General features: G+C 39.4%; 1 protein-coding gene across 17 annotated transcripts in view; it reads right to left on the minus strand.

Annotated features, from left to right (window-relative positions):
* Window positions 1-19,920, minus strand: part of TNIK (TRAF2 and NCK interacting kinase) — an 808,148-nt gene that overhangs the window by 160,233 nt on the left and 627,995 nt on the right. For 11 of the 17 annotated variants that reach the window (XM_078666206.1, XM_078666205.1, XM_078666204.1 and 8 more), the window contains exons 13-15: window positions 6,935-7,045; window positions 5,321-5,407; window positions 2,064-2,267 (exon numbers count right to left, since the gene is read on the minus strand). In XM_078666206.1, coding sequence (XP_078522332.1) covers window positions 2,064-2,267; window positions 5,321-5,407; window positions 6,935-7,045 — 402 coding nt within the window. The remainder of the gene's footprint in view (window positions 1-2,063; window positions 2,268-5,320; window positions 5,408-6,934; window positions 7,046-19,920) is intronic. The other 6 variants (XM_078666210.1, XM_078666209.1, XM_078666208.1 and 3 more) reach the window with 1 other exon arrangement.

Genomic DNA, 19,920 nt, shown 5'->3' on the forward strand with positions numbered 1-19,920 from the left:
TGACGAGCTCAGGTCGTCAAAAGGGTCGAAGGGGTTAAATGTAATTGTAGAACATCTGAATTATTTGCACAAGAACGTAAATGTATGTGTTACAGACGGATAGAGAAGGAACAGCTTATTGAACTATATACATTTGAGAGATCAGCAAATCAAGAGAGATTTCTTTAAACCTCATCTCAACTCTACTAAGATGTACAAGTCTGCCTTTGAGTCAACTCTTAATGTTTGAATATTACTCTTACAATTCAATATCAAGAATAAAGAACTGTAGTCAACAAATACTGGCACCTAATCAAGACAGACTGTGACTGACTGTGAACAGAGCCAATATCCAGTATTTTGAAAAATAATAGTAATTTGGACCCGATAAGTAGCCACAGAACACATTGTTAACACCTTTAGAACTTTTACAGTTTTGGTCATTATCAACCATATCCCTTAGTAGGAAACTAGAACACAGTGTGTGATAATATATTAAATTGCAAAATGTAATGTTTTGAGAATTACCTAGCTAGACAAGCGACCTAGTTCATGTCGGGTGACTGTGAAAAAACTATATGTAGACAGAAATAGCTGTGCATTGTTTAAAACATTATCAAAAGTGTCTATCAGGTTTCTGATTTTTTTGCTGCTGACAAGCTTTTTTTTCAAAATGTATCAAACACTGTGGAAAAACTTTTATTTGATTTCAATTTATAAAGTGCGATATTTGCCCACAAGCATTCTATTTGGTTGGTTCTGTTTGTCTGCGTTGCCCATCTACTACTTGCTAATAAATATTTTGATTATTTTGTCATATGCCTAGCCCACACTCATTTATATAAGCTTTAAAATGTTAGCCTATATGAAGACTAGACAGGGTTGATGGACATGGTTCTTGACAATGAAAGGTTTAAGAAAATACATTTGTTAGCCTGTGGTTAATAAATGTAAGATTTCGCGGCAAAGGCAGCAGGCGTTCAATAGTGATCATTGGCAATGAGTATTCAAATATTTAGTACTATGAATATACTTCTTTTTATTGCTATTTAATTTCACATTGAAGGTGTATGTGTTTTCTACGTACACTCTGGCTTACCAGATATTTTTGACTCTAATAATGAAGCATGTATCCATTCCTACATTCACTAAAGAATACTTATTTAATTATAGAATCTATATAAAGCAATTCTATGAATGGATTTCATTACTATTAAGTAGACCATATTTTTTAAATTCATGTTAAATATTCCGTGATGCAATGTAATATAGACCGGATCCGTAATTTCCGTATGAAGAAAATACCTGGTGCTTGAAGCAGGGTGTTGTGGAGTGCTATGAACATTTCTCTTTTTGTTCATTGATGAGATTGTTTTAATTAACTATGGCATTTTTATATGTTTTTGATGACCTATAATTACTGAACTGAATAAAGACATGAATTTATTTTGAAATTTCAAAAGCACTTGATTGAAAGAAATGTTCTCTACTGAATCCTGTTTGTGAGATATTTCATTTGGACTACAGGATTGGTGGCTGTACTTTTGAGCATAACTACATATTTAAAATCTCAACTGCAGTCACCTGTGGATAGTACATTTCCAACTCTTTATATCTGGGCACTAATAATATCATTTAGTGTATCACTTTTGGTAGATGGCATTTGCACAGCAGTGGCAGAGTATTTAGTTTGGTGGCTCTAACAGGCTGTAAAGCAAAGCACCAGGACAAGCCAACTTAGGGACTTAGGGTGTATATCTAACTTTGCATACTTCTTTATTCAGTTCCATGGGACTCGCCAATGTATGGTCCTGTAATGGATAGATGTTCTGTAATTCTCTAACGAACTTGGTGACACTAAAAGCAGATATCATGATTAAATGCAAATGAATATTGTCAACACATAAGTGATTTACTATGGATAGCATTATAAGGACAGCTCTGTACTCCAATTACTAATTTTAGTCATGCCTTTAGTTGAATGTACGTACAGTTTCCTGAGGCGAGCAAGGAATATGCTTGCAATTCAAAAACATGCAAAAAACATTGTCATCTTTCATTCAACATCCAATATTGTATCCTACCTCTTTGGCCCAGGCAGGTTTGTCTGAGGCATTTAAGCCCTCCTTGTAATAATAGAGAGGCTTTTTCTCTGCAGATATTTGCTCCTGTTGTCTTTGTTGCTGCTGCTGTTGCTGAAGAGAGACTAAATAGTCACGCTCCTGCTGTAGCTGCCTTTGCAACCTTTCTGCTTGTCTTTGCTCTTCTAACTGTTTTCGCTTGTATTCCTGAAACAGGAATAAGGCAGAAAGTAAAAGGTATATTCCAAGCCATGGAATGCTGTAGAAAAATATTGTAGCAGCAATTACTTTAAGAAGTCAAACATTTCAGTGTAGAAGTTCAATTCATTTCATGAAGGTATTACATGAAATTTACAAGTTTCTAGATATCTATTTTGAACTCTGTGTAGGTAACAATCCTTTATACTGGACCAAGACAAGTCATATCCATTGATGTTACAGTAATATATATGCTTTGGGGGCTGGCAGAAACAAAATCTGTGAATCAGCAAGAACATACAGCGTCTGTTACACAGGTGTGATTTGGTCATGAATTTTTAGCAGTAAGACAAGTTTACTCACAAAGGGTTTTTCTACGAGTAAAGCTTGCATTATTCCTGGAAATTCATGTCCAAGTCCCAGTGGAGTCACATTGAAGGTAGCTGGTACTTCACTAAACAGTGTCCTCGATGCTGATATTAGACTGCAGATGAGGCTTATGAAGCACATAATTACACAACTGTCTCTTCCTCAATTAGCAAATATCAAAGTTATGTTCCTGTCACCTTGGGGGCTAAAAACAATGTCAGCTCAAAAACGTAAACCTTTTAGTTTTCAGTGAAATGACAACAAAGTGATTGCATGTGCAAGAATAACACTGCTATGGAATTTGTGTATACTCAGTAGTGAGAATCAAAATAAACCATACAGTTTTAGAGTATTAACTTTAAAATACAGTAGATAAATTGAATTCATTTAAATAAATGAGTATTTAGTACAGAGCAACAAGGTAATCATTTCTGATGTAACAAACTGTATAGACATGTATATTTTAATCAGAACTCACCAATGAATACCATAGAATATTTGAGAAGATGATAAAATTAATTGTATATGGGAAGAAAATAAAGTAAATATTTTTGGTCAATGGAACACTCTAAAGCATTTATACCAAAATATTTCAGATATCTTGCATTAATGATATTTCCATTTCAAAAATAAAAAAACTGCCCCAGAGAACAACTGCTTGAACCAGAATATATTATTTCATTCATTGCTTGCATAAGGCAGTCTGTATCATCTTGCCCAAAAAGGGCAACAGTGGATTTTGCCAATTATTATCCCAGGAGAGAAAACATCACTTTACGCAGACACAAGCGAAACTTGCATGCCAAAACAGGCCTAATTCCTGGTGAATGCTGTGGCAACTACTTCGCCACAAAGTGAGGTTTAATCTCAACAACTTCATTGACATTTACAATAACACAGTTTTAAACTCCCAAATATGTGTAATTATGTTGTTACTTACAATTTCTAACTTGTGGTATACACAATTTTAAAATTTTAAGATGTTTTCTTAAATACTCCACTGTTTATTTAAATGTTAGACTGATATGACAGAACACTTAAAATAATGTCATACTTCCTATGGAATTATTGTTTTTTGGTTGAAAAAGAGGTGCAACGCTTGCTTCAATAATTGTATCAAATAAAATCCAACAAGTTTAAGCAGGTTATTCAGCTGTTAATAAGCAATCTGGAACATTTATATTTTATTTAATCAAACAAGGACAACTTTTAAAAATAGGTTTATAAATTACTTAAATGAATGCCGCCTTTTTAAATTTCTCAAAATACTTTCATGTATTTGGAGCAGGATTATTTCATGAGTGGAAAATTCATCACTTATGTGAGAATGTTGTCTGAATTTACTTTGAGTTGAATTATGATTTTTGTAACTAAATTTTCCTTCTTAAGAGAATTTGAAAATGTTCTTAAACCTCTTTTTAGCATTTCTGTTTGGATCATAAGCCTTGCAGCCAAACCAAGGCAGCAGAGAAGAAATATATTCACTAATATCATGTTATCTTACACTTTTGTGGATAACATTTGGCAATGAAATATAATTGGAACTTCAGTGGTGCAAGTTAATTGAAACTGGTAAAACACAGACAATTACACTGAATGCCTGAAATACACTAAATGTCTGAGTACTTCTAAAGAAGTGGGGTTTACTACTTTTCTTTTGATAGACAATCATGCAAATCACCGAAAAGAGAAAATGCACTTCCGAATTATAACTTTCTCAATTCATAATGTTAAATGTTATGAAATATTTCCTAATGGAATAAACCATTGGCTAATTGTTATTCGAAAATTGAAAATTCGCCTTGCGTTAAAACTAACAATATCAATAACATGGGCAGAGATAAGCAATCAATAACTGTTTTAATATCCAAGGCTTTAATCAAATTCAGTAACAAGGTCCAGGTAAACCAACTGCATGAACATGTTTTGCTCTTTAAGGAAAAAGACCAATGTAACATTCTCTGAATGTTGAGGATGTGTAATTTTTTGAATAATCACATCTACTGCATAATATAAATAGCTAACCTTTCAATAAAGAGTTATTAATTGCATTTCCTATTGAATGCATTATCGAGGACACATTTTCCACTGACACTACTAACTCCCACAGCACACAAGACTTTCAAGGTCCTGCCCATATTGCAATTTAGACTGTGCTAAGCATTTATAGAGTAGGGAGAACACCATGCTCAACAGATGAAAAAAATATAGTTTTCTTTAAACAAGGATAGAAATGGAATGTACTCTTGCAAGGGTAATATGTATTTATATAGTACTAATGTTTCTTGCTAGCCTCCAAGATCACAAAGGGTTCCTCTGTAGCACAAATGTACACTAGCCAAGGAAAGGTGTCAACCTTGCAGGAGGTACGGTTTTGAGTTTTTGATAATCTGTACTTAAACAAGTTATATTTTGATTAATCAGACAATGCTTACAAAAGAACATGTGAGGGCTTTCAAGAGATTTTTAATTCATTATCTCATTATTCTTGAAATTAACTTGATGTCAAAACAGGCATAATTGAGAGAATCACAATACTGTTTGTGATGGCAGAATGGTACAAATAAACTGGCCTATTTTTCAAGTAATTCACAGTAGTGTGATTTGCAATATGGGCAGGGCTCTCAGTGTGCATGCACAAACACAACATAAACAACCAGAGTGGGAAAGCTGTGGCTGTGCTTCCCCATTACCAGAAGTAGAGCCTGTTCCTGCAGTAACTGTTGCTGCAGGATCTCTAACTGCCTCTGCTCCTCCTCTAACTGTCGCCTGATATATTCCTGGAGACATTGGCAGCAGGGATGCAAGAAAAAGAGAGGGAGAGAGAGAGAAAGAAGTGGAGGTGAACAAATTATTTAAAAGAGATTAGTGAAGACAAATGCATTAGTATCCAAAATAGAATTAAAAGATCTGCGAGGGCTGGCCACCAATACCAGGATTGCACCTTCATAATTTTGAGGAGAAAGGGGGCTGTTGAAATTTCACAGATTCAAAACAATGGACTGTTTAATCTTTTGTGCAGCCTGGCAAATGCAATCAATTTGGGGGTGTTGCATTTTATGAGCCATTTCCCAAACTGGTCAGCATAGTTTGTGTGTGTGTGTGTGTATGTATATATATATATGTATGTATATATAATATATATATATAGTTATAATATATATGAGTTAGTTCCTAAGAAAAATAAATAAAACCTCAGCTAATGAATTGCTCAAAGTTAGAATCACTGAGGTGTCAGAGGGCGTCAGTTTGTCATCCTATGGATCACAAAACTGACTCATAACATTAAATTAATATTTGTTCTTCTAGAAACAAACATAGTCAGTGAAATCAAAGACAGGTGTAATCCCAGGATGAACCAAAGGTCATGATACTTTAGTAAAAAATATAGAATTGCAGCTTGACACCTTGAATTAAAGGGCATATCAGACCAATGGGCACACATGGACGGATTGAGAAGAGTGGGAACTGTGCTTGGGTGAGAGGGAGCATCCATTAGAGAAAAGGGCTTACATTGTGGTCTATTCTATAGAAAACAATAATCTGATACAAAATTGGCTTTATATAATTGTGACATCCCAACACAGTCGATCTTCTGTGGTTCTACAGTTCAACCAGAAGTTTTCGCCAGTGCAAATAAAACTTACATGTCCCATTTTAAAAGGTAGCCACTAAACATGTGCCTCATCCATGTACATTGCAATAATAGTGTGAAATGGTAGTTCAGGCAAAGAGAATTTTCTAAAATGTTAAAACAACCTTTAATTTGCCAGCAGTGCACATGAGCCAGAAGAGTGGGCAAGGCAAAGTCTGCCTGTCTACGTGCAATAATACGTAGTGCAGCCCTTCACTGAACCCAGTGTTTAGATGAAAACTTGAGAAGTATGCTCCCTTCATAGTAACAAGAACATACATGGGGCCATACAACATAACATAATGTCTTCCTCATCTACGATTGCTTGCAAGAAAGTTACAACGAAATAGAATTTTATATAAGATCGCAAAATGTCACAATGTAACAGAGGCTTTTGGAGATGGTGAAGAAAGGATATTAAGGTCTCAATCACATAACAACACTACATTACATTAATACGATATAATTTGCAGTCTCATGTTATACTCTTCCTCTCTTAACTATACCACAGGTGACAGCACAACACCAATACCATTTGCTTACATGATCCAGCACAAGCGGTTTTAATCTTAGTCACCTAGACACCAGCCACTAGTAGACAGGATGCACGGATGCAAGCAACGTGCACCAAAACTACCAAGCAGCCCACTTTTTTTCAAAAACTGCACGCTACCTTCTCATGTTCTGCACGTCTCCGCTCCTCCTCTCGACGGATCTGCTCCTCATAGCGCCGCCGCTGGTCTCTCTCCTGTTGCTTTCTCACTTCTTTTTCTCTTCTCTGTTGCTATAGACAAAAAGAAAGGGCAAATTAAAATATTAGTAGACATACAAACTTCTATGCCAGCTGTACTACACAAACGTAAATTGGTCAGTCTCTAAATTATGCATTTTATTTTAGCATGGAGTCTGAATAGAAGATCTATGCCTATAAAAAGCCTCATTCGTCTCACAACCAATGAGACCCATATTACCTTTTCTGAGCTACTTAGGTTTTAATCCTGATGAAGTAGTCTATCCCAGGCTTGATGTATGAATCTACTTGTCACAATTTGCAGCCAATCTTTTTGTGATTATTACTGAATTCTGTGACACGACCTATGAACTAAAAAATTGGTTCACAAAATGTCAAATTAGAATAGGTTATAGCGATTAATATTTATAAGTTAAGTCACAAATTGAAACTCACTCCGATTGGTTGTGTTCACAGGGACAGTAACCTGAATAGGTCAACTTTTAATGTCTGTTAACATTTTTTATTAAAGATTTTTTAAAGCAGACTAATTTCCTTAATGAAAATGAGGCTGCTATTTAAAATATTTAAAACAAAAGTTTCAGTGAGATTTTGCAGTGTTCTTCTGGGCCACTGCTTACTGGCACGAAGGGGAACTGCATTTCTTTTGCGAACAAGTTACCACCCCAATGTGGAAATCAGTACCTTGTGAATGATTTGTGTTGTGAATCCTGGTCACAAAAATTTGGTACATCTGATACCAATTTGGTATTTTGGAGGGACACCCACAATACGCCCCACCCAAATACTGAGTCAACATCTAGTTGAATAGACATTTTACGAGTTGGTAAACCTTTACCATCTCCTAAAGTGGAGTTGGTACATTGCCAAACTCCACACTGGAGTGCTTGTGATTGCAAAATGGTTCCTACATCTGACCTTACATAGTCCTTAAAATGTCTACATTAAAACAAGTTAACCACAACTGAATTTTGTAGAAAAGTTATTTTGTTATTTGAATTGTTCTTTATACAACAAACCAGAAAATACAATCCAGAGTCCTATACATAAACAAACAGATAATTGGTGCTCATAAGGTTACACTAAACAAACATATGCAACAACTCACAGTGTAAACAAAAAGCACACAATGGCAGAGGAATAAGAATCCACATGGTTGTCTGTATTATAACAAGAACGTGCAATATATGCTTCATCTTGATTTGCCAAAGAGGAACATCAACAGCGTTTCAACCTCAGTGATTTGTTAGGTCATCATCAGGACAGATAACATTATTGAGAACAACCATAAGATTTCATTTGCAATGTGTAATACTTCCAATATCAATTCACAAAGCGGCACTCAATCATTGGGTCGAAAAATTCACGACCATCATAGCTTCATTATTTCAGGGAACCACAGTTTCCTTATCACCCAAGTATAAACAATTGTTTGCAAAATCACCAGATCCATTATGCTCTCTTCCCCCTAGTATAAAGCTCATTGTAGTCCATGTAAGACCATTAACCTGTGTAGTGCTTTAAAGACTTAATTTGGAGCAAAATCAGCCAAGGGAAGACCCTGAGGGGATAGTTTTGTTAGTCTATCACAAATTCAAATATGTTTTAAAAAAACAGGGTGCAGATACTTCAGCCACTCATCTGGAGTAGGATTGTGCCTTTGATCTAGTTCCAGGAACCAAGATTCCTCATGTAAAGATTTACAGTCAAACAATTGAAGAGATGGAAGTTTGGAGACAATAACCTAAAGAGAATTTATAAAAAAGGAATCATTAGCGACACAACATCACCAGTCGGAGCATCTAATTTCTTCATCTCCTATCGAAATGGGGATCACAGTAGAATGGTTTTGCCATCAGGAATTGCTAGTTTTGCCTTTCAATTCTGTTCAACAAGAATGTGTCAGACATGCCAAGAACTGAACCTCAAGAAGCTTATAATGTGGCCTTATGACGGCATGAATGGAATACAGCATTCAATACTTGTTATGGCAGCTTCCAATAATAGTCATGCCATTTGGTTTGTGTAATGCTCCTGCTGCCTTCCAGCAGTTTGACAGTGATGTCTTCAGAGACATATTAGATATTTTTGGTCTTCTTTATTTGTATGACATCCTTATCTACTCTGTTAATTTGGAACAACATTGTGCATTTAGGTTTGTTTAATACTTTTGCAGCATTCCAGCATTTTGTCAATGACAAATTCTGAGATGTTAAATACCTTTAAACTTGTTTTGTCTGATTTTTTGTCAACAAAATTGCGTGTGCATAAAAAATTACCCCCCAAATTTCAAATATGCAGCCTTCATGTGAAAGCATAAAGATGTTTCTTTGAGGTATATATAACAAGTTAAATTTTTAGGCGCTTCACATTTCTGAAAGGGAGTTAGTATGGATAATTCTAAAGTGAAGGAAGTTCTTGGTGGGCCCTGTCCTATATTGGTTAAAGAGATGCAGTAATTCTTCTGATTTCCTGACTTTTACCAGTACTTTTTCAAGGACTTCTCTACTGCAGTACAACCCATCATGTTACTATTCCAGAGAGACCATCTCTTTCAGGGAGAGAAGAACACCACAAGGCCTTTCAACAAAAGACTGCATTCACATTGGCACCCATTGTATGACACTCAGGACCTCACTTTTTGCAAATATTGCAGAAACAGATGTCTCTTCACACGCCTATGGAGCAGTATTGTCACAATGAGAAGCAGTTAATCCAGTGGCTTTCTACTCACAAATATTATTTTAACCCAAAGGAATTATACAATGTATTATAGAAAGCTTTTGGCAATTAAACAGACTTTTCCAGTGTGGACACTATTTAGAGGTAGCTATGCACATGATAACTGTTTGGACTGACCAGAAGAAACGTCTTTACTATTGATCAATGAAATATCTTTATGCCAGCCATACAAGATGGCCCATATTTTTTTCTCTTTTGCAATATAAGATCACCTACAGACCAAGGAACAGACATAGAAAGGAAGCTGTATTCTTGTGACAAAATGAAGAAGCTGAAAGCTTGCCACCACCACTAATATTCTTTTTCTAGTCCATAACAACTTGAGTCAATGGAAGACAAATATTGACTGTTTGACAAGAAATGAACACAGAAGGCTAAATTCAAGGTGATTCTCCGAAAAGAAAGAAACAGGGAATATTGTGTCAAGAAAAGACACACAGGGCTTAATTCACTAAACTTTTAGTAAGTTTTGTTGTACTACAGTAGTATTACAAAACTTACTAAAAAGAGTTATTCACAAACAGGACTTTTGTAATCACCTACACTTTTGTAGTAAATCCATACCCCCATTAGTTTCTATGAGAAGGTGTTGCAGTACCAGTGGTTGGCCATGTGTAGTGCTGTGCTAACCACAAAAGAGTAATGCCTGATTTAGAACTTGGCTGATGGGATACTTCGTCAAAAATGCGCCAGATATCCTGTCCGCTGTATCACAAGTTCTATAGGATATAATGTAATTGTAATTTGGTGGACAGGATATCCAACACATTTGTGACAGAGTAACCCTGTCCACCAAGATCTTAATCAGGCCCTTAGTTACTACAAAAGTGCAGTTTATAGATCCTAGATAGTAGTGAATATACGCAAATGCCCCAATTTCCTCAAAAGTGTATGTTACAATCTTCAGGTACTCTATCTTCTTTCAAGACAGGCGATGCTTTGGTGTCACAATCTACCCGAGGCAGGGCTTCTTGGAATAAAGAAAATGGAAGAACTGGATGTTCCAAAAAGTATGTTGGTTTGAGTGTATGTTTTGGATGCAAAACGGTCCCTCCTGGACTGCAATGCAAACCGTCCCATAGGAAGTGGATGATGCACCGAATAGCAGCACATGAGATATTCTCCTCGGAACAGAGTCAAATCCCACTATGTATATTTTTGAGAGATGGTTACAAATGTCAGTAAACAACAAAGGTTGTTTATAGCCAGCCTTAAAAAGACTGATAAGTGTGTCAAATACCTGTTAAACACACAGTAAGCACATGGAGCTTGTGTATTAGGCCATTTTGCAGTCACAAATCCTGAGTTTGCAAAGTAACAGAGTTTTTGACCACAAAATGACTTTTCGGTATGTACTGAAACCATATTGCGAGCTGGAAAAGCATTGCCAACCTCAAAAATGAACTGAATTGTAATTAGGAAGGGGTATGAAAGCGGCTTCCCCTTGTAATTGTGCCTTGTTATGGTATGTAACAACTGCCTGGTCCCAATGTATTTTCCTAATTAGGTTTTTTTTGTCAAAGAGTACTAGATTGTTTAGGGAAGATGGGCTGCTAAAAACAAACGGTCTGCGGTTCCTTGTCGGCCATCATTCTTGTGATTGCAGGTAATGAACGGGGTCACAAACACTGACCGGTCAAATTAATGTTCGTTAGACTGGTAATTCATAGAGCCCTGTGACTGGATATTTTGTGATGTGACATAATAGTACATAGGTCGCATCGCAAAATTAAAGACTGCTTGCAAAATGTTGGTGTGCAATTTGTGACTGCAGCACAGCTATATATTTCTTAAACGATAAACCGACCTGCATATTGTGGTAAGAGGTGCTCTTACCAATCATATCTTATTATTGATAAAGGTACAAAAAAGTTAAGCAACTTAGTGCTGAGCAATAGTTTGATCTACAAATGGAAAGATTGCCAATTGGAAAGTAAGATGGTCTATTAGAACACTGGAATGTTGAGCGCTCAATTTAAGGCAATGGAGTGCTCTGGGCTTCTAAGGTCTGGCAGAAGCCCGGAGCATCTACATTCCAATGTTTGTTCACAGCTGTTGCTGTGAACAAAGGTCTCACAGAGCCCGAGGTGATATTTAACTCCCTCGGGCTCTGTAGGGCCTTTGTTTTACAAATTAGAACATTCAGCCATTTAGGGGCGGAATGTTCTAATAGCCTCAGAGCTCTCCGTAGCGGACTCTACCAGCCATTAAATGCCCACTCCCTTGTAAAAGGCCCTCACTGATAAGGCTTGAGTGGGCCTTTAATGGACGGTAGAGCCTGTAAAGGCGGGCTTTAAAGCTATATTATAACGTGACCTGCACTATATGCTCCTCCGGCCGTATAGCTGACAAAGTTGTCTGAGAAGCAGATGTGCTATAGGGCAAACTTGTTTTTTACATTTAAACTGTAAAAACCATGAAGTTTTGGGTATTAATAGTCTTTCAGTAGAGGAACAATGAATGACACATTTAGGAGAGATATTCACATTTCCCACTTTCTAAACTTTCTTACACTACCTTAGACTGCCTAGCACAGTCATTCTGGATATTGCTTCTGAAGAGACTCCAGCAATCTCCTGGAGGTCAAAGACTATTGATCAGTGGTAAGCACAAGAAACATATGCTTCATTATGGAATGTGGATGAACCAAGATGCTTGTAACCATACTCTTGACTCTGTAGTGCCATGTTACTGTTTGAGCATGTCTTGTAGTAGATATAGTTTAGCACTGTCAGTGGCAAAAGAACAAACACTTGCAGTCACAGCACCAAATGATGACAGTGTTGCATTGTGATGTGTCTCAATTTGTCGTTTTACTAACACCAGGAGTCATATTATACAAAACGTCTTAGCGTGCAAAAGGCATGCATGCCTGCTTGTGTCCTCAGGACACTGTAGTATTACAGTAGGAGTCATAGATGCCTGTGAAACCCCTACACAAATGATGCCGATATGCACAAGGGTGATCACAAGGGGGCCGTGGACCAAAGTATTGATGTACTGTAGACACTAGCCCCCATGAGATTTCAAAGCACAAACTATTGTTAGTGAACATCCCTTTTTTATCATAATAATTACTTTAATTATTCCCAAAGGCATGAAGATCATGGTCTTCTCATCATGCATTGAGTACAGCTTACAGTATACTGCTTCTCCTATGGGTACATCAGTGATTCCCAGTTATTTGTGGTCAATAGTAATGCAACACTATGGGCCTCATTAGGATGACCGGCAGACTTTGTCCGCCCGCCATCCTGTCGTGAAAATGGACCGACCGCCATAAGGGCGGTGGTCCCGTGGGTGCTATTAAGATGCACCCGCCACAGTGACGGGCACATCCTGCATCCCAAACATTGCGGCGGGCGGTGCACTCAGCACCGCCCGCCACAATGTTAGGGAGGCATGCTGTGCACTTCCATGCCCGGCCCGGCGGGTGCCATCCGCCCACCATCCTAATGGGGCCCTATATTATTTGAGAAATAAAGTGTACAGTCCATACCACATCAGACTGTCTCCGCTTCTTGCATGCTGACCTCTACTTTAGAAACATGAATTTTTCAATGTATGGTCTCTATCATAAGACAATTGACAACAGTAGTAAAGAAACTTGTATGGCATCTTTATTCATCTAGTATCTACCTTCACTTGTATTAAAATCTAAACATACATTTTTGTTAAAAAAAATAAAAATGGCAAAATAGCAGGCCGTTCTCTAGCCTCCGTGACATCTAAATCATGGAATTCCTTATTGCCTATCATTCAAGCTCAAACAAACCCTACCATCTTCAGGGAGCAACTTAAGACTTACCTTTCACTAATACCATCTAGATTTTGGCTGTGGTCTCTGTTGCTCTTCCTTCAGTTTCTTTTTGTTCCTTCGGTGAAATGGTGGACCGTTTTCCCCTCACAAGCGCAGGAGCAAATTTAAAGCGAATGTGTCTCCCTATCTTAAAAATTCTTCTGGACGGGCCCCATATATCTTGGGTCCAATTTTTTATGGGTATAAATTAGCATCTGTTTCAGCATTCAGCCAGCTACTTTGTCGTATCATCTCTTGTCCTGCGGGGATGGGTGATTCATCTACCTCACCGCCACTTGGCGCTATGCTAGTCATATCAGTATAGCAGCACGTCTCCTCATCAGTTTAGGAGCATCCTCTACATGCCCTACTAGAGCCACAGTGGAGGTTGTAAGTTGCACATTCGGGTGACTTCTACACTACAAGTCCTTTGTAGGTTTGTCCAAAGGGTTTGCACCTGTTGCAACACACCCCAAATATGACACTGAAATATAATGCGCTTAAGCAGAAAGAAAGAGAACTTAAGCACATTATATTTCAGCCTCATATTTTTTAAGGGCACCACTTCTGTGGTTTGGTATAACTTTTTTTCCCCCCCAATATATTTATTTCATATGTTTATATATTTGGATGTTTTCTATAGTCACAGACCGGGGGACCTTTTCAGACGAAACACGTGTTGGCTGTGCCGCTCTCTTCTAAAATTTGTCATTCCATTTACACTTATTACATCTTGTGAATAAATAGAAACCCTGAAGGCCCATGTTCATGACTCACTGTTGAATGACAAAGATCACTTTGCCGAAATGCAGTTTGTCATCTGACACATAAACCGATATAAAATGTTACATTTAACTAATTAAAAATGCGTTGTTCGCCTAAATCTAGTGCAAGCATTAATTTAGCATCACAGTAGGTCTCAGTATATTGTCTTCCCTTATCGTCTGCTTTCTGCCATTTAGTGAGAAGTCATTCGGTGATCACGGTTTCAGCCGCACACATTTTGTAAGGTATATGCAGGGCCACTGTAATTGTGCGGCTGCAGGGTTTTTCGCATAATTATAGATTTCCTGCATTTGCCACATAATCCATCAACTGCTGTATAATCTGCAGATTTTAACCCCAAAAAATTGTTTCAAGCTCACACAGTTAAAAAGTTACTATAAATGCAGTGTCACGTGTTGCGGCGCAGTGAAAGGACCTTCGAAAAAGTTGATGAGTCACCTTTCTGTTGCTTATTGCTATAGATGGGGTTTTAAACTGGTACTAATGAGGTTCAACCAATTTCAAAACAGTGTAAAAATGACAAAATAATAAAGTAGCACTATAGCAAAATGTGACACATTATGCCACATGATTTGCCTTTTCTTGCTGCATAATTTACTCAACCCTGTTGCATAATTTGGCCCTCCTCTGCCGCATAATTCCAGTGGCCCTGAGTATATGACACAGCTATGCAAGCTGGTGTACACTGCTGCCCTCTGGATCTGACCACAGAGGCTTAGTCCTGAAGAACAGAAAGCTTACAAGGATAGCAGCTAACAGCATCAGCCGGACACTAATACACTACAGCGCGTCAACGGCTCCAGGGCCGCTGCACGCCAACCTTCCACCACTTTCCTGAAGCAACCGATTTACAATGTGATCCTATCACTCCGAGCTTGAAAATCCGATTCCATGCTGCCAGGCACTGCCAGCAGAGAACATTTTTCATTTTAATTTCATGGATATGCATGATCTGCCATGTCTCCCTTGCAATATTTTTAACAGCTCTTGTTTGAGGTATATATATATATATATATATATATATATATATATATATATCTCCGGAAAGCCGCGTCTCGCTCCCAGCATGCAGAACTTCGCCCAGGCAAGGATAGCACGGGCACGGACCAGTTAAGTGCTAGAATTTTATTTAGTGCAAATTCAGCCGCATGACGTTACGGCTCCGAGGAGCCTTGCTCACATGACAACGTTCTCAATGAAAAAATGCTCATTTTAAAGTGCCAGTACTCAGATGTACAAGCGTCACGTGATTATGCTGAGAGTAAACATGGACAAAATACTTTGTTGTAATATGTTACCAGAGACATCTCTCAAATAAAATTCAACATCGGTATATTACGACAATTAACATATAGTAATACAATCATGGTAAAATACCGTATAACCTGTGTGAAACGGGGAAAATCAAATCAATGTACAATTCAAGGGGTTATTGGTGAAATTAAATCAAAAACATGGTTGAATACAAAAACCTACTATTGCCAAAAGACAATGCAGTGAACGTTATATCATCCTTATTATACCTACTAGAAAGCACATCAGTCAGACCAAAGTGCTAATGCATGAAGATATGTGCAAAATACGCAATAGTGCAAATGTTATATCCCCAAAATTAATATACATTTTTTGAGATATGTGCAAAATACGCAACTGTGCAAATAGCTTGTCATGATGATATTGACATTCAAAGTGCAAATAGTATTCGAACAGTGCAAAGCCCGCAATGTAGCTGATTGCTAATATGTGCAAATAGCCTGTCTAGTAGGTAAAACGTTAAAACCGCATAGATCATTTCATCATAAATAGATAAAATATGTAAAAACCCATTTCTAGTATACCAATATTCTCAACTTGAACACTAGACCCTCTCTTTGTGCCTCACATCGCTGCGAGGTGTCTCTTTCTATATCTTTATCTCAATTGTCCATGTGGTGAAAAAATCAATAATTGTGACTAAAAACTATAAAAATTATCATACAATTAAGACCAATGGGGGATAAGGACCCGTGTAGTCTTACCTAATGTTTTGTGTACTTCTCTCATTAGACATAACTCTTATAAACAGCAGCAGTTTGGACACATAAACGACCCAATCAAAATATAAATCTGAAAATTATTAGCGAAAGATTACAAACTATGGTGTTGGATCCCCAACCCACATCCATCAGTTGGAAGGTTGCCCAGCCGGGTCAGACATTGAATCAGGATATTTGATACTTGTCCCATTGCAAGACACTGAGACATAATCCTATAGGACAGCAATAAAACTAAAAATGAATATTAAGTATGTGGAGACCTGTCATGGGAGGCACGTATACATGTCCTCAGTTACATTCAGCCCCCCTGGGACCTTGGTGTCAAGTTGGAGGATATACTGGGTTTCCAGTTTCCTGAGTTTGGCCTCCCTATCCCCATCCCGTCTGCTTGCCTTGACTGCATCAATGACAAAGTATTTTAAATTAGTGTTCACACTTTGATGACAGTCTCGAAAATGCCTTGCCACCTTCGAGAGTATGTGAATGCTGTTATCCGGTGTGGGGCTTAAATTGTTCAATAAATTTGAAACTTGGCTCTGTGGATGCCTTAAGTGCCTCGTATCTCTCCCTTCCGTCGGTTTGGAAAAGCCGGCTTTTCAAACAGACGGAACGGAGAGATACGAGCGGGAAGCAAGCTGCCTCAGATGCAAGATTCGAATCTTAATCGATCGTTTCAAGCAAGGAAGTGACCATAGAAACGAGGCACTTAAGGCATCCACAGAGCCAAGTTTCAAATGTATTGAATAATTGAAGCCCCACACCGGATAACAGCATTCACATACTCTCGAATGAATGAATGTTACTATGGAGAACAATAGAAAAAGATGTGAATTCTAAGAACCAATTTGAGGTCCTGAAGAGAGTTCCATTTTCATGGAACTCGAAACGCGTCGACCACCATTGTGTTAGGCCAATCGTTTAAATACTAAAAAAAAAACAATTTGAAATTGTATTGTATATTTAGATGGCCTATTGTATGAATTAGCAATTGTTTCTCTTTATGCTTTAATTATACTATTTGACTAACACTAGTTGTGTCAAACACAGTTATTGATATATTCTTGATTTGCTTCTTCTCTTTCCCCCTTTCTTTTTTCTTTTTCCAATCCTTTTCACGAAGTTTGTAAGAAGTACACATATGAGTATGAATGAGGTTTCATGAGTGAATGCTAGATTGAATGTTAGCCACAAGTAAGAGTAAAGATTTTCAGGAAGGATTCCTCTTCCTTTTTTCTCCTGCATATTTAACGCTAATCTTTTGATAACGATGAAAAGTTGTCGCCTAATTAATATAATGTGACTCTGGAAGCACGCCGAACTCAGCGCTCTACTCAAGAAACCATCAGCAGACCCTACCGACCTCAAGAACTACCGCCCCATCTCGCTGCTCCCGTTTCCAGCCAAAGTCATCGAGAAGACCGTCAACAAGCAACTGGCCGCCTTCCTCGAGACGAACGGCTCCCTCGACCTCTCGCAGTCTGGCTTCCGGGCCAACCACAGCACCGAGACCGCCCTGATCGCAGCTACAGATGACATCCGAGCCCTGCTCGACAACGGAGAAACAGCGGCCCTCATCCTCCTGGACCTCTCCGCGGCCTTCGACACTGTCTGCCACCGCACCCTAGTACAGCGCCTCAGCAATGTCGGAATCCAGGAGAAGGCACTGGAGTGGATCACCTCCTTCCTCGCCGGAAGGACACAGAGAGTCCGCCTCCCCCCGTTCAGATCGGAAGCCACCGAAGTCATCTGCGGCGTCCCTCAAGGCTCCTCGCTCAGCCCAACTCTCTTCAACGTCTACATGAGCCCCCTCGCAGCCATCGCACGCCAGCACAACCTGAACATCATCTCCTACGCAGACGACACCCAGCTGATCCTCTCCCTCACCAACGACCCCGCCACCGCCAGAGCCAACCTGCACGAAGGGATGACAGACGTAGCCAAATGGATGTCGAACAGCCGCCTGAAACTGAACTCGGACAAGACGGAAGTCCTCATCCTGGGATCCTTACCCTCCGCCTGGGACGACTCCTGGTGGCCCCCCGCCCTGGGCAGCGCACCCAAACCAACTGACCACGCACGCAACCTGGGCTTCATCCTGGACTCCTCCCTCTCCATGACCAGACAAGTCAACGCCGTCTCCTCGTCGTGCTTCAACATCCTGCGAATGCTACGCAAGATCTTCCGATGGATCCCCACCGAAACCAGGAAGACGGTCACCCAGGCCCTCGTCACCAGCCGGCTGGACTACGGCAACTCCCTCTACGCCGGCACCACCGCCAAACTCCAGAAGAGACTCCAGCGGATCCAGAACACCTCAGCACGACTCATCCTGGACATCCCCCGCCGCAGCCACATCTCCGGACACCTGAGAGACCTGCACTGGCTCCCGGTCAACAAGAGAATCACCTTCCGGCTCCTCACCCACGCACACAAAGCCCTACACAACCAAGGACCAGGATACCTCAACAGCCGCCTCAACTTCTACGCTCCCACGCGCCAGCTTCGATCGACCAGCCACGCCCTCGCCGCCGTCCCCCGCATCCGAAGAGCCACCACAGGAGGAAGGGCCTTCTCCTACCTGGCCGCCAAGACTTGGAACTCCCTCCCGACCCACCTCCGCCTGACCCAGGACCACCTCGCCTTCAGGAAGCAGCTCAAGACCTGGCTGTTCGAGCAGTAGTGGACCCCCCCTCCCCCCCCCCCCCCCCCCCCCCCCCAGCGCCTTGAGACCCTCCGGGTGAGTAGTGCGCTATACAAATGTTCTGATTGATTGATTGATTGTATTTGAAATAAATAGATTAATTCAAATGAACAATTGTTTTGAAGAACCAGTTTCATTTCTGTTCTTCTCAGTCCATTATTTGCCATGAGTGAATCGCAGTATCGGCAATTGGTTGTTCAATCACCTGTACGTCATGGAACACGGGGTATGAAATGGCAACAGGATATTTTTGTCCTCTGATAGCATTTGCGACTTTCTCGGGGTATCATTTCTGCCAGACAATTGTTCCCTTCCGTTTACCACACGCGTAGTTTTTCCCCCCTCCGATTCGAACCCAATATTTGATCAACTGCATTTAGCAAGTGGAGGCTCACACACTAGTAGCACAGAAACATGATGGGTGTGTACCGAGGTTGGCCCGTCTTTCGATCCAGACTGACTTGCCTAATTTCAGCGCTATAGATAATTGAATAAATGGTATTTCCAAGTTATAGTTGCAATCACCAAACATGACCATCAGATGGCAGAATAACACAATAAATAACCATCTAAGTATTAACGTTAGTATTTAAAGTCAAGCACTTCATTTTACAGCATTAATGCCTGCAATTGAACACTCCAGTGAGGTGTCACATTACTATTGACTTGTGACCACTGAAGGGTGATGCCACGAGGACATTGTGATTCGTAAATGCAAATTGGATTGTCTTTTTTTGCAATTAAGAAGGCTCCTTTGTATGACTAGAACTGTTTTTTTAGGCTATGGACAACCTTGACGGTACATCTAGCCGCATGTTTATGGAAAAAATATATATAATTAAAA

Source organism: Lissotriton helveticus, chromosome 11, assembly GCF_964261635.1.
Source record: "Lissotriton helveticus chromosome 11, aLisHel1.1, whole genome shotgun sequence".
NCBI lineage: Eukaryota > Metazoa > Chordata > Amphibia > Caudata > Salamandridae > Lissotriton > Lissotriton helveticus.